Below are 12485 nucleotides of genomic sequence, written 5' to 3'. Positions count from 1 at the left end.
AAGAGCAGTTCCCCTAAGTGACAGCTGCCCACGCTCCCATAGACTTAAAAAACATTTCAAATGAAACACGAAAAACACCAGCTTTGACAGGATAACAAAGGACTGATACTTTACAGTATGTTTCGCATTGAAGTTCTGTTAAAAAAAAAACTAAAGCAGTTAAGTGACTGACAAGTTTTTTCTTCAATGCTGGCCAAGCCAGCAGCGTTACGACAATGAAACGATTCCTCACATTAAGACAGCTGAAAAGAACACACGCCAGCCCCATCAATGACACTAATTCAGCTAATCATTGTCACTCAGTTCATACGAAAAGGGCTTGTTGCCACCATCACCAACAATGCAAAATGTCACCGCTGTGATTTCTGATATGACTGTGGGAGCAGTTCAATCTCTGCTTTGAAACTGTTGTACACTTCAATAAACGGACATTCAACCTTTTCTAAAGCTGCCATTTTTTTTGTATTTATTTTTTTACATAGAACGAATTGTAGGCATGGAAAGTAAAGAGGGTATGAAAGAGAAAAGGAAAGAAGCAGACACAAAAATATTGTGTGGAGAGACAAGAGTCAAAACCAGGAGAGCTCTTTGAGCCGATTGAAAACACAGCAATATTCTTCATGGAGACTACTGGAGGTAAGTTTGGTTTCAGATTTACAGTAAAAGCCCCAATACCTGTACTGACTCATTTAAAGTCTGTTAAATTGTCTCTAAGGTTCACACTGGTTTCAAATGAAATCAAGAGCAGTCGCTGTGGGATGGATACAGAAACCTTGGATCAAAGGCTTCAATTCCCTTTACCACATTGTGTTCCTCTGTTTTAAACTAAGCTCTTGGCATATAATCCATGCACGTTTGTATGACTGCAGAATTTCATGGGAACCCAATGTGAAGCAGCTTGCCTGCATACAGTAAAAGTATTTTTGTAAATCAATGAAAATCAGACATGCAACCTTCTTGTTCCTGAGGTAGGCTTTCTTGGCAGATATGCGCCCTCTTCTGGCTTCCAGCTGCCGACTCTTCTGCTGCAGTTTGAGCAGATCCTCTTTCTGCGGGTGAATGGACACTGCCATGTGCTCAGTGTCCTGCATGGCATCTATACTCTCGTAGGTGTCGTAGTACACCACCTCATCCTGCCTCTCTGGCACAAGAAGAGAGACAAGCCATGGAAGTCAGCTGCCACACAACATGTTTTTCTCCTAAATCAAATGTGTTGCGAATTTACACATGTATTTCATTACCAACTATATTAATAAACGTTATACAGAGCTTCTACGTTGCGATGCTGCGATACAGGTAGCAGAGCAGACTCATGATTTATGTGTGTGGAAATACAGATACATTCAGAAGCCTAGTTTTGTAATGTATTTGTGGGCTGCAGATTATCTGAGCAAGACACTTCTCTCTAAAAACGACTATAGGGCAAATAATAACAATAGTGTCTTAGTGTCTTACAAAGAAGAATGCATATAACGGGCATGCAGTAGATTCGCATATAGTGTATAAGAAAGTAGGGATTTCTTCACTGCTTGGTCAGCACGTTCCATACCTATCATCTGCCTTTTGATGCTCTCTAGTTGTGTGGTTAGCAGCAGCTCCTCACACTTCAGGATCTCCCCCTGAATCTCATAGAGCTGGAGCTGCATGTCATAGTAACTGGACTCCAGCTGGTCCAGACGAGCCATGGCCTCATCCCCTCCTTGCAGATTCTGCATCTGGATTATAAAAGCATTGGCACACGCTATGGGAAGGACTCGGAACAAAAGCGAGTGAGGTGAAAAGTACTGTGTGTCTGCGTGGCTCTGTGTTGTTCCTCTGATGTGATTTTTGAAAGATAGTATTGCGGGACGCAAGACCCAGGCTCCCTGCACAGGGACTATTGGTTTTCTGTGATGTTAATAAAACAGTAATTTTGCATTATCTGAGTGTTAATGTATTTTTGATTTTAGCACTGGATTAATTATACTGCAGTACTGTTTTGCAGATTGTTAACATCGGGATACTGTTTTAACTTTCTTATGCTGTATATTTCATTACATTGCGGCAAGTTCCCTCGTCCTGCATCCTAAGAGCTTGTATTTAAACATGACCCCCTGGTCCAGCATCCTAAAAGCTTGTATTTAAACATGGCCCCCTGATCCTGCATATTAAGAGCTTGCATTTAAACATGGCCCCCTGGTCCTGCATATTAAGAGCTTGCATTTAAAATCTCTTTTTTACAAAGAACGTCAAGAGGGAAGTCCAAGATGACAGCACAGCTGGGATTTTTCCCGTTTTGGTATCCTGACCTACCGGAAGAACGCTGAATGTGTTGCAGTATTTTGTTTACTCAAAACCAAACTGACAAACAAACAAAAACAAAAGTGTGAATCGGGGGGGGGGGGGGGGGGGGGGGGGGGGGGGGGGGGGGGTGGCCCATGTCTAACCTCTTCTCTCAGTGCATGTTTCCTCTGCTCCAAGCAGATCTCTTTACCCCTCATCAGCTGCAGGGTCTCCTTGGACACAGCGTACTGCAGCTTCTCCATGCGCTCCACCGCTGCTGCCCACGCTGCCTTGCCAAATTTCTTCTGGTCGACCCGCATGCGGTCCGACACAGCTGAAACATAGCATCACAATGCCAAACAAAATCACAACTGAAACACAGCATTGCAATGCCATCAAACACATTCACAGCTGAAACACAGCATCGCAATGCCATCAAACACATTCACAGTTACAATTAAAGCCAAAAACGTACCTTAAAACTAAATTTTACATATTGTACCTAAAATGACTTAGGATGTTCATTTCAGATTGCTTTTCGCTAAAATTCATACATAATTTAATTAGCTCCCAAACTCTACTTCCAGCCATGTTTAAACAATCACATCCATACAGAGGGCATTGCTGTGCAATCAGGTCTGTTTGGGAGGTAATCCAAGGTGGTAACTCAGTGTTATATAGCCCAATATTTCATAGACAGTCTTTATTTCTATTGCACTTTTTTTTTGCGTTTTTAACGTTCCTCATGTCACACTCTACCATGATTATTTTAATTCTACAGAAAACGTTGAGAAATCAATTTATTAAGTTGTTAAAACGATCTGTGACAGACAGTGATTCAAATGCTGGAAATAATGTAGGCAACTCATTGTGACAGGTGGCGATGTGTGCGGCTAAACTACTAAAGACAGAGAACAGCAGACTGTCTGGCATTGCCAGGCACTTCACAATGTCATGGCTGGCCACGATATGTTTATTGTATGGCTATTGGTGTATCATAGTGAGATGGTATGCCTATTGCTGCACTGCAACTTCAGTCTACTGTCTGAAATCAATTTTAAATATTAAAACCAATAATTGATCATCACAGAGTGAACAAGGCGTGCTTAGTCATCGACACAGTGTGTAATAGTTATTTTATCAATGAATGATCATGAGTGGTATCTATAGGAAAAAAAAAATCTGTAGGAAAATCAATATTTGCAAAAGACCTTCAAGTAGAGCTTCATTTCTAGATGATGCAGCACTTCTATGAAGGGGATACTGGACATGTCATCTTCAAATGCTCTACTGTACACTTGTATAATCAGGACTGGATATTGCACACATCTAGTGTTTTAGGGATTTTCTCCTTCGCTAATAAAAAATAAAGGGGAATTGATTTCATTGCCCACTATGTTGAGGAGTGTATTTGATTAAATAATTGCCTAGGCAAATGGTCATTTAAGAAATTACTAATTTTAGTCTAAATTTAGCCTTGTGCAAAAAGCAGACAAAGATGCTCAATAAAAGAGTTTAAAAGAAAACAGGAGCTTTCTACAGGCAAGTACATTTAATAATCATTTAAAAGATTCTATAAAATGCCTAATGGAGCTAAAAAAACAAACATTAAAAAATGTACATTACAATTGTAAAAAAAAAACATTAAAAACAGTACCCCTTGGAGAGACAATAAAAAGGCACTGGTTGGTAACAGGACAGACACAAAGCACAACATCAAAACGAGGACAATAAAAATGCATGCTCTCAATACGGACAGACATGAAGCACAGCATCAAAGCAATGACAATGAAAATGCATGCTCTCAATAGGACAGACACAAAACACAACAAAGCGAGGACACTGAAAATGCATGCTCTCAACAGAACAGACACAAAGCACAACATCAAAGCGAGGACAATGAAAATGCATGCTCTCAATAGGACAGACACAAAGCACAACATCAAAGCGAGGACAATGAAAATGCATGCTCTCTTGGTTACCTTTCTGTGCCCTGGCTGTGATTTCAAAGTACTTGACAGTCAGGTCCTGAATGGACAGCACTGCCATATGCGCTTTTCTTTGCCAGTCAGCATCCTCCTTCTTCAAGCTTTCAATCCTTCTTGGACCGAGGTAATCGTTCTGCATGGAAATCTGTAAATGTACGACACAGCATCAGCAAGGCTTGGTACTGCAGAGCTTCGGAGCAGCTTGCTGTGAATCAGGTACAGCAGGTACTGTTCAGGAAATACAGGACCCTTGTGAAACAGAGATCCTTTCACCTTTGTTCTTTCATAATTCCCAAAACCGGTAAAGCTATGCTGGACCACGGATCTGTTTGTGAACACAATGCAGGAATCAAAAAGTTCCTTTGTGGCTAAGCACCCCCACATGATCCTTTGTAGGTTTGGTTCAAAGATGGCAGTTTGAGACAAGCCAGACATTCACATATCCGACCCCCTGTGGACTGGAGTGTAGGCGGATATAGGGGGAAAAAAAAAAAAAAAAAAAAAAATCGGATTTGAGAACTTCTATAGAAAAAGCATTTACAATCCATAAATAGGTTAGTGAACAAAAACAACATGCAAAATGCTTTAAACATGGGGATTTATTTTTTGCTTTAAAAAGTAAGCAAACAAACAAATAATTAGGCTACAAATACACAGTGCTGCTATGCGGTTTGCCATAAGCCATCTCCATGCAAAGTCCCTGCTTCCCTGGTTTCTGTTTCCTCCTGACTTCTTATTTTTCTTATTTACTAATTTAGACTAGACAACAGACAAGATAATAGGAGGGTTCAACTCCCAAATACTCTGAAATCACTTCTCTCTAGATAGATATAGCATATAAATGTGTGTGTTGCTAGTTTCCCAGCATGTTTTGTTCCTGTCTGCAAGTCCCACATCTAAAAATAAGGGTAAATACAACGTTTTCCAAAGCGGTGGCAGCCAACGCGGAAAGCACTAAATTACACTAAATTACTAAATATCTCTGCAATTCAGGTCCAGAAACCTGACGCACACCCTGCGGTCTTAAAACGTGACATTTAACACGGCTGTCATAGTTAGGTTTTGTTTGGCTGGACAACATGATCGTTTCATGGACTACAGGTCATCCGAACTGGAAGAACACAGTATCTTTTAAGAGTACCCTACCATACCTCTTGACCCAAGCTTGATCATTTTCACACGCTTTGTGTTTCCCAGTCGGAGGGCGGGGAGTAAAGTTTATTTTTTTGCCAAAATGTGTCCGAAGTATCAAAGGGCTCTTACCTTAGATTTCTGCATGGCCAGCTACTGTATAAACATGTAATATATATATATATATATATTATATATATATATATATATATATATATATATATATATATATATATATATATATATATATATTTTTTTTTTTTTTTTTTTTTTTTTAAACAGTGGTGGATGTAAATATGTGAAGTGTTAGATGTTTCATTTTCAAAACATTAGTAGACAAAGAGAGGTCTGTTTACATAAATATAATATATTTATTTTTTATATAGCACCTTCATAGTTAAAAGCACACCCTCACAAAAATTCGCTTTACAGCTTTACAGAGGTAGGCTGTGATCTGTGCATTATATGCAGAGTCACTTACAATAGGACATTGATTTAACATCTCATCTGCAGGATGGAGCACAAGGAGGTTAAGTGACTTGCTCAGGGTCACACAGCGAGTCAGTCAGTGGCAGAGGTGGGATTTGAGCCAGTGATCCTTCTGGTTACAAGCCCTGGACTTTAACCACTGACCACACTGACTCATTTTAATGACTTAAAGTCTAAATATCTAAATGGGTCACCTCTGATAGGATTGGAAAGGTACCTGTAATTCTGGAAGAGGGTAAGTGTCTAATAAAATTTAAAAATAGTATAATAAAAATTCATCAGTTTTTAGCATCAATATGGCAATAACTGATTTCACTTTGCATGCTCTGCATGGATAATGGACTGAATTGGTTTCCAAGAATCAATCCTGAAGTCAGGCTTTTAGATTCTGCTGTCTGGAATGAATAATAACACATCTTAATCCTAAGAGTAATCTAATGAATTAACCAGCCATGCAAGTCTCTCCAGTAATGAGCCTAAACAAATACATTATAATACTCAAGAAACTCTTTTTGATAGAAGAGTTTCAAGCCGTATCTGTGTTCTTGTTTAAAGGCATTGATGCACAGTAGGTCAACTGGAAACAATTTTTATTAAAATTTGTGTGCTTGACTCAGTGTAGAACTGCTGAGTTACACTATGGTATAAAACCACTTCCTGACGAACTAAAATAAAGAAAAAAAGGACTGCTAAAAACAACACAAAAAAACAGAGCCCAATGAACTGAAGACTGGTACCAAACATATTACAGTACTTGCAGCTGCTTTTTTCAAGACAATTATGATAACAAAAAGTATTTAAAAGCATAAAAGTAAGACAACAGAGGAGTTTTTCAAAAACAAAAGACTGGGTGGATTCAGAACTGTAGTCTCTCTGAGAGGCCAGAGTGCCGACCTTCTAGTTACCTTTCTGAGCTTAAAACCTTGCTTCAAAGAGCAGAACTCTTCCTAAAAGGTTAAGCATTCTGGTCACACTTGAGGAACTTGAAAAGGCTGATTCATTTTAACTGTCAAGACAACATGGGACAAATAAAACAAATAAAAAACTTTAAAATCTGCCACCTTACATTACAACACTGGTTTAAAAACAAAGCTTAGGTCAGACAATAAATAAATAAATAAGTCTCAGGTGTTCATAAGATAAACACCAGTCTCATTTTGTGGGTTTCGGGGGTGTTTAAATCAGAAACTTTAATAAGAGTACCCAGTGCTACTGGCAGTCCTTCCAGGATGCCACACTATCAGAGGTAGTCAGTGCGGAAGGGAACTGACTACTCAAGCATGTCCTGTTGCAATACACTGTGCCAGGACTGTTACCAACACAGCTGAACACATTTAATTAAACAGACACACAATAAAAGGTTTGTACAAAAACACTGACACCAAAACAGGCACGGCACTTTCGGCCAAAATAAACAGACAAACAAAAACGAACAGACATTAACAAACAGGGTGGACGAACGCTACACAAAACAAGTAAGGTGCTGGTGCTTCCAGCACTCGTAGCAATTTATCTTTTTATATTTATAACTTCTCCTCTCTCTCACCCATTCTCCACTCACCGAACACACAACCTCGAGCGAGTGAAAATATGCAGCTTTTATGCAGCTGTACCGAGAATCGATTGCTAATCAATCATTCAATTGGAGTCTCGGTACAACTGCATGTGAATTAACTGCAATTTCCCGTGCTCACATTTTATTACATTATACCTGCACGTGAAGTGCTGTGCAATCCTCGTGCCTAAATACAGATATACACTGTAAACACTCGTGTTACACTGACCCATGTATATCCCGTGTACCAACGACTACACACCAACATTAAACACACAACATATAACACACAAATACACACAGGGGCAGGGCACACTGTCACAGGAAGGCACTCATCACTGCTGAGGAAACAACTGCTACAGCACCAGGGCAAGTGTATGAGCAGAGCCCTTCACACCACACTATACACAAAACAACCGACACAGCAAGTGTATGAGCAGAGCCCTTCACACCACACTATACACAAAACAACCGACACAGCAAGTGTATGAGCAGAGCCCTTCACATCACACTATACACAAAACAACCGACACAGCAAGTGAATGAGCAGAGCCCTTCACACCACACTATACACAAAACAACCGACACAGCAAGTGTATGAGCAGAGCCCTTCACACCACGCTATACACAAAACAACCGACACAGCAAGTGAATGAGCAGAGCCCTTCACACCACGCTATACACAAAACAACCGACACAGCAAGTGAATGAGCAGAGCCCTTCACAACACGCTATACACAAAACAACCGACACAGCAAGTGAATGAGCAGAGCCCTTCACAACACGCTATACACAAAACAACCGACACAGCAAGTGAATGAGCAGAGCCCTTCACAACACGCTATACACAAAACAACCGACACAGCAAGTGTATGAGCAGAGCCCTTCACAACACGCTATACACAAAACAACCGACACAGCAAGTGTATGAGCAGAGCCCTTCACAACCACTATACACAAAACGACCGACACAGCAAGTGTATGAGCAGAGGCCTTCACAACACACTATACACAAAACGACCGACACAGCAAGTGTATGAGCAGAGGCCTTCACAACACACTATACACAAAATAAATATGGAAATGAATTTCAGAACTGTACAATATTTGTCATGCTTCTTACTGTTTTGCCTGGAGTGTAAAAACATTTTAAATATGCTTAACAGATAAAGTAACAAATGAAAGAAAGAGCACAAGCTGTACTTATGTAATTTAATTCATTACATTTAGACTTAAGTTTTGCAGTAAGTTATCATAATAATATAATTAAAGAAAAAATGTAAACAGGTAGATGACATAAAATTTCCCAAATAAAATTACAAAAGTAACTTAATGGTTAAACATGTTCAAATTGAACTCCCCCTTTGTCTCCAATGCACTGTATTATTAGGCCTATAGGTGTTCATACAAATTTATTTATCTGTTTCATTTCTTACAGCTACTTTCTTAGATTAGTCCCATAGTAAAAGTGTCCTATAGTCCTATAGTAAAAGCAAGTGTAATACAGCACAGTAAAAAGCATGGTAAAGCAAATGAAAAACATTGCAAACCATATGTATAGTATAACACTGGAAAACAGCAGTTCAATAGCACTATTTTAATACATTGTTTTAGTTGGTGGTGTACCTAAGCAAATGTATTATTATCAACATTTTCTGTAGTAGCCCAGCCAGACATAATGTATTTGGTGTCCATGAGCAAACCAAATGAAAATGATTAGAGAGATAACAAAGCATGATGGTTCCACAAGGGTATTTCAAAAACAACAATTGGCGAGTTAAGCCAAAAGTAACTTGGGACTTGTTTCCTCCGTGGGTAGGCTAAGCCTTCCCTCTGTCTTGATGAGTGTTTGCAGAATCACATGCTGTAGCCTACACAGCAGCTGACATTCATTCTCTGAGGGTTTTCTATTCTATATACTATAGAAAAGACAGTTCATTTATAGCTACTTCTTCAAATCCTGCTCACCAAACTCATCGGGGCATTATTATCATCTTTGACTCGTGAAGTCTTTTAGAGTTTATTTTACATTTGAGAAAAATCATTACATCACTGCCTACAGAAAATGAATGCTGTGTTTTTAGGTTTCAGGGGAATTACAGTGTTTGGTCTAAATCAAACTACATGGTCCACTGCCAAACATACCGTACCCTATTTTACAATCCTGGATAATAGAATTGTGAATGAAAAATGAATTACTCTTACATCACAGTCTTTCTTTTAGTGCTGTGATGAGCTAATAAAAACCTTTACAATATTATTCTCTCTCTCTCCCCCCACCCCCAACACACACAGTGAACAATCTGCCCTTCTGAATGCTTCAGTCAATGACTCAGTCAACATTTAACTCACAGATTCATTGTTCCCAATGCAGATGTACATTCGTCCCACACTGTCTCCAATAACAAAATCTGATCCTGCCCATGGGTCGGTCTATTTAAACCCCATGAGACTGGAATGTCAGCAGCCAATCCGGAAGCAGGAAAGACATGTGATACAAACAAATGTGCACTACTGTGCATGCTGAAATGTATCAAACACAAATGACTCTGGCACAAAAGCCACGGAAAGAGGTGGCTAAGTAATCTAATCACGAGTACATTTGAGAAATTACATGATTTATTTAGCACTGAGTGAAAATGCACTTCATGAAATACAAGACCCACATGACACACGTCCTCACAGCCCCATTCATAATACTAGAGCTAAAAACACATCAAGGTATGAATGCCTGCATCCCTCACATTATGCCGCTTCATTCACACAACTTCAGTTTGTACACTGATATTGGGGGGCATGCGGTGGCTGATCTCCTTACCACACATTTAATTCAATAAGCCACTTTCCAGCTCCACCTCTCCCTCTCAGTCAAGACCAGCTGCTCCTCACTCCAAAGGTATAAAATAGTTAATGGCACTGGGCCAGAACTGGGAAATGTACCTCAAGAGCAAATTCCCAGTGTTTCTAAACCCCTTTCCAAAAAGACAGAGCAAAAGGCATTCTGTTGACAGATGTGAAAACTTCAACATTACACAGCACTTACAGCATACAGACTAATGTAGGCTTTCAGCAGGAACATACTGTACATTGCTTGAACTTTGTTTTCATCCTGACTTTAATTACTTCATAAGGACATTTCTTCCACTGCTTTGCCCACTTGCTGGGAAAAACAAAAAAATCCAATTACTCTGTTACAAGGGTTTTGTAAACATTACTGCGGCCAGTAACTACAAAGCCCTTAAACGCTAAGAAATGCACCTCTTTCTTATTTTCCAATCCAATATAAATCAAGGAGAGACATACTAAACTAGCACTGAAGTTCTGTTCTTCATGGCTGCTGTCTAAACTGCACAGAGAGCACAATAGTTTTCATATTCAAGTAGCCCGTCTTACAGGAGGTTTCAAGTTGCACTGGGGGTTTGCTTAGCAGGAGGACACACACACACACACACACACACACACGATCTCTCTTCCCTATTTCACATGCTCTAGCTGCAAACATGGAATATCCTCCTTTCACAAGGTGTGTAGTTTTCAATTAGAGGTTGCATTCAACAGAAATATCCTGCACGTGTAATTGAATTGTAGACAAGGGCCGGACGCCAATAGCAAACCATACGGTTCAAAAGACAACATCTTACCATTCAAATTAATTCATTCTGCAGTCCAGTGTAGAGTCCTGCATTGGGTCAGGTAACGCGGGTGACCCACAAAAGCGGGTCGGGTTCAGGTCAGAATGTGAACTTTTTCGTGGTTTGCAGTTCAGGTGTGGGTCAAAAAAAATGTAATTTTCAGGTAAGGCTCGGGTCTGAATTTGAATCACCGAAAACGTTTTCAAAAACCATTTCTCCAAATAGCGTACTAGAAGGTAAATGTACCTGTATTTCCTACACTAAAGCAGGAGGCGATTGCAGTGTTCTCGGGTTTGTATTGCCGCTTGTTTGATACGTCGCAAGATCCTTTTATCACGTCTGCTTGGTGTTATTAAAAATGCCAGTGGACGAGGTGAAACAAAACACAGCACTGAGTTTATATCATGGAGTGGATAATAGTATGACAGGTAAATCAGAAGTGTTGAATTCTTTTGGAATTACAGCGAATGAAAATATTGAACATGTGACCGGCTTTGTTGCTTGTAAAACCTGTGATTGTGTTTTTGTGAACAGCAGCCACAAAACTGGTACATCTCTGAAAACACAGGTGGAGCTCCCTTTCAACTGGTGGAACAAAAGCAATAGATAGGTATTTTATAGTAACGTGAGTAGACACAGTTAATATGTTACAATGTTAAAATATATCCAGACCATTGGAGAAAGCTACCATGTTGTATAGCCTATTGTGTAAACTCAATCTGTGGAGAATGGTAGAGATATCTGTGTGTGAATGTGAGAGTCTCAGTTGACACAAGCAGTAGGTAAAGGACAAACACTTGCGGGTTTAGGTCGGGTTGCATGTCTTATTAAAACAGGTAGGGTCGTCTTGGGATGCGGGAAAGAAGACAGTGCTGCAGCAGGTTGCGGGTCTGGGTCGGGTCCTGTAGTAGCGGATCTGGGTTGGAAAAGGGTCCGCCGCAGATTCTGGCACGGTTAGCTAATACAAGACTGAATGTATTTCAATCTGTCGACTTCAAATGTTTATCCAACTCTTTCTCCAGTAATCAGTCGGGGCTATGTTAGAGATTTGATTACAAGTACTTTTAGGATTTCAGACGTCTTACGCTGTAGACTCCCACACCAAAGACAAACACTAGAGCACTTATCTAGTATTATATCTTCCGAAAAACGGTACCTCTGTTCAAGCCGGTCGCAGGCTGGGTCTTCATATTGTCAAAGTTCAGAGATTTGTTTGTGTGTCAAGAGCCGTGGGGTTCATGTCTTTGAATTTCGGGCTGTCCCTCTGTCCACATGGAGTGTTTTCCCATTGGCTGTTCTCTTTCCGAGACAGCCCAGTGTTCTCAATTGGTTCACTGTTTTTTTCCCCCCTGTTGGCTGTATTTATGAGGGGAACTGTTCTCTCTCAGGGGTATCAAGACATTCAAAACCGTCTGGTTTTACCTTTTG

At 40.0% G+C, this 12485-nt stretch overlaps 1 protein-coding gene across 1 annotated transcript in view; it reads right to left on the bottom strand.

The window, feature by feature from the left end:
* Positions 1-12485, bottom strand: part of LOC121313693 (junction-mediating and -regulatory protein-like) — a 35018-nt gene that overhangs the window by 6299 nt on the left and 16234 nt on the right. Inside the window, 4 exon segments of the mRNA XM_041246496.1 lie at positions 954-1141; positions 1550-1715; positions 2427-2596; positions 4245-4395. Coding sequence (XP_041102430.1) covers positions 954-1141; positions 1550-1715; positions 2427-2596; positions 4245-4395 — 675 coding nt within the window.

The sequence above is a fragment of the Polyodon spathula genome, chromosome 1, assembly GCF_017654505.1.
Source record: "Polyodon spathula isolate WHYD16114869_AA chromosome 1, ASM1765450v1, whole genome shotgun sequence".
Classification (NCBI taxonomy): Eukaryota; Metazoa; Chordata; class Actinopteri; order Acipenseriformes; family Polyodontidae; genus Polyodon; species Polyodon spathula.
The sequence above is the reverse complement of the archived record's forward strand: the minus strand, read 5'-3'. Positions and strand labels throughout refer to the sequence as shown.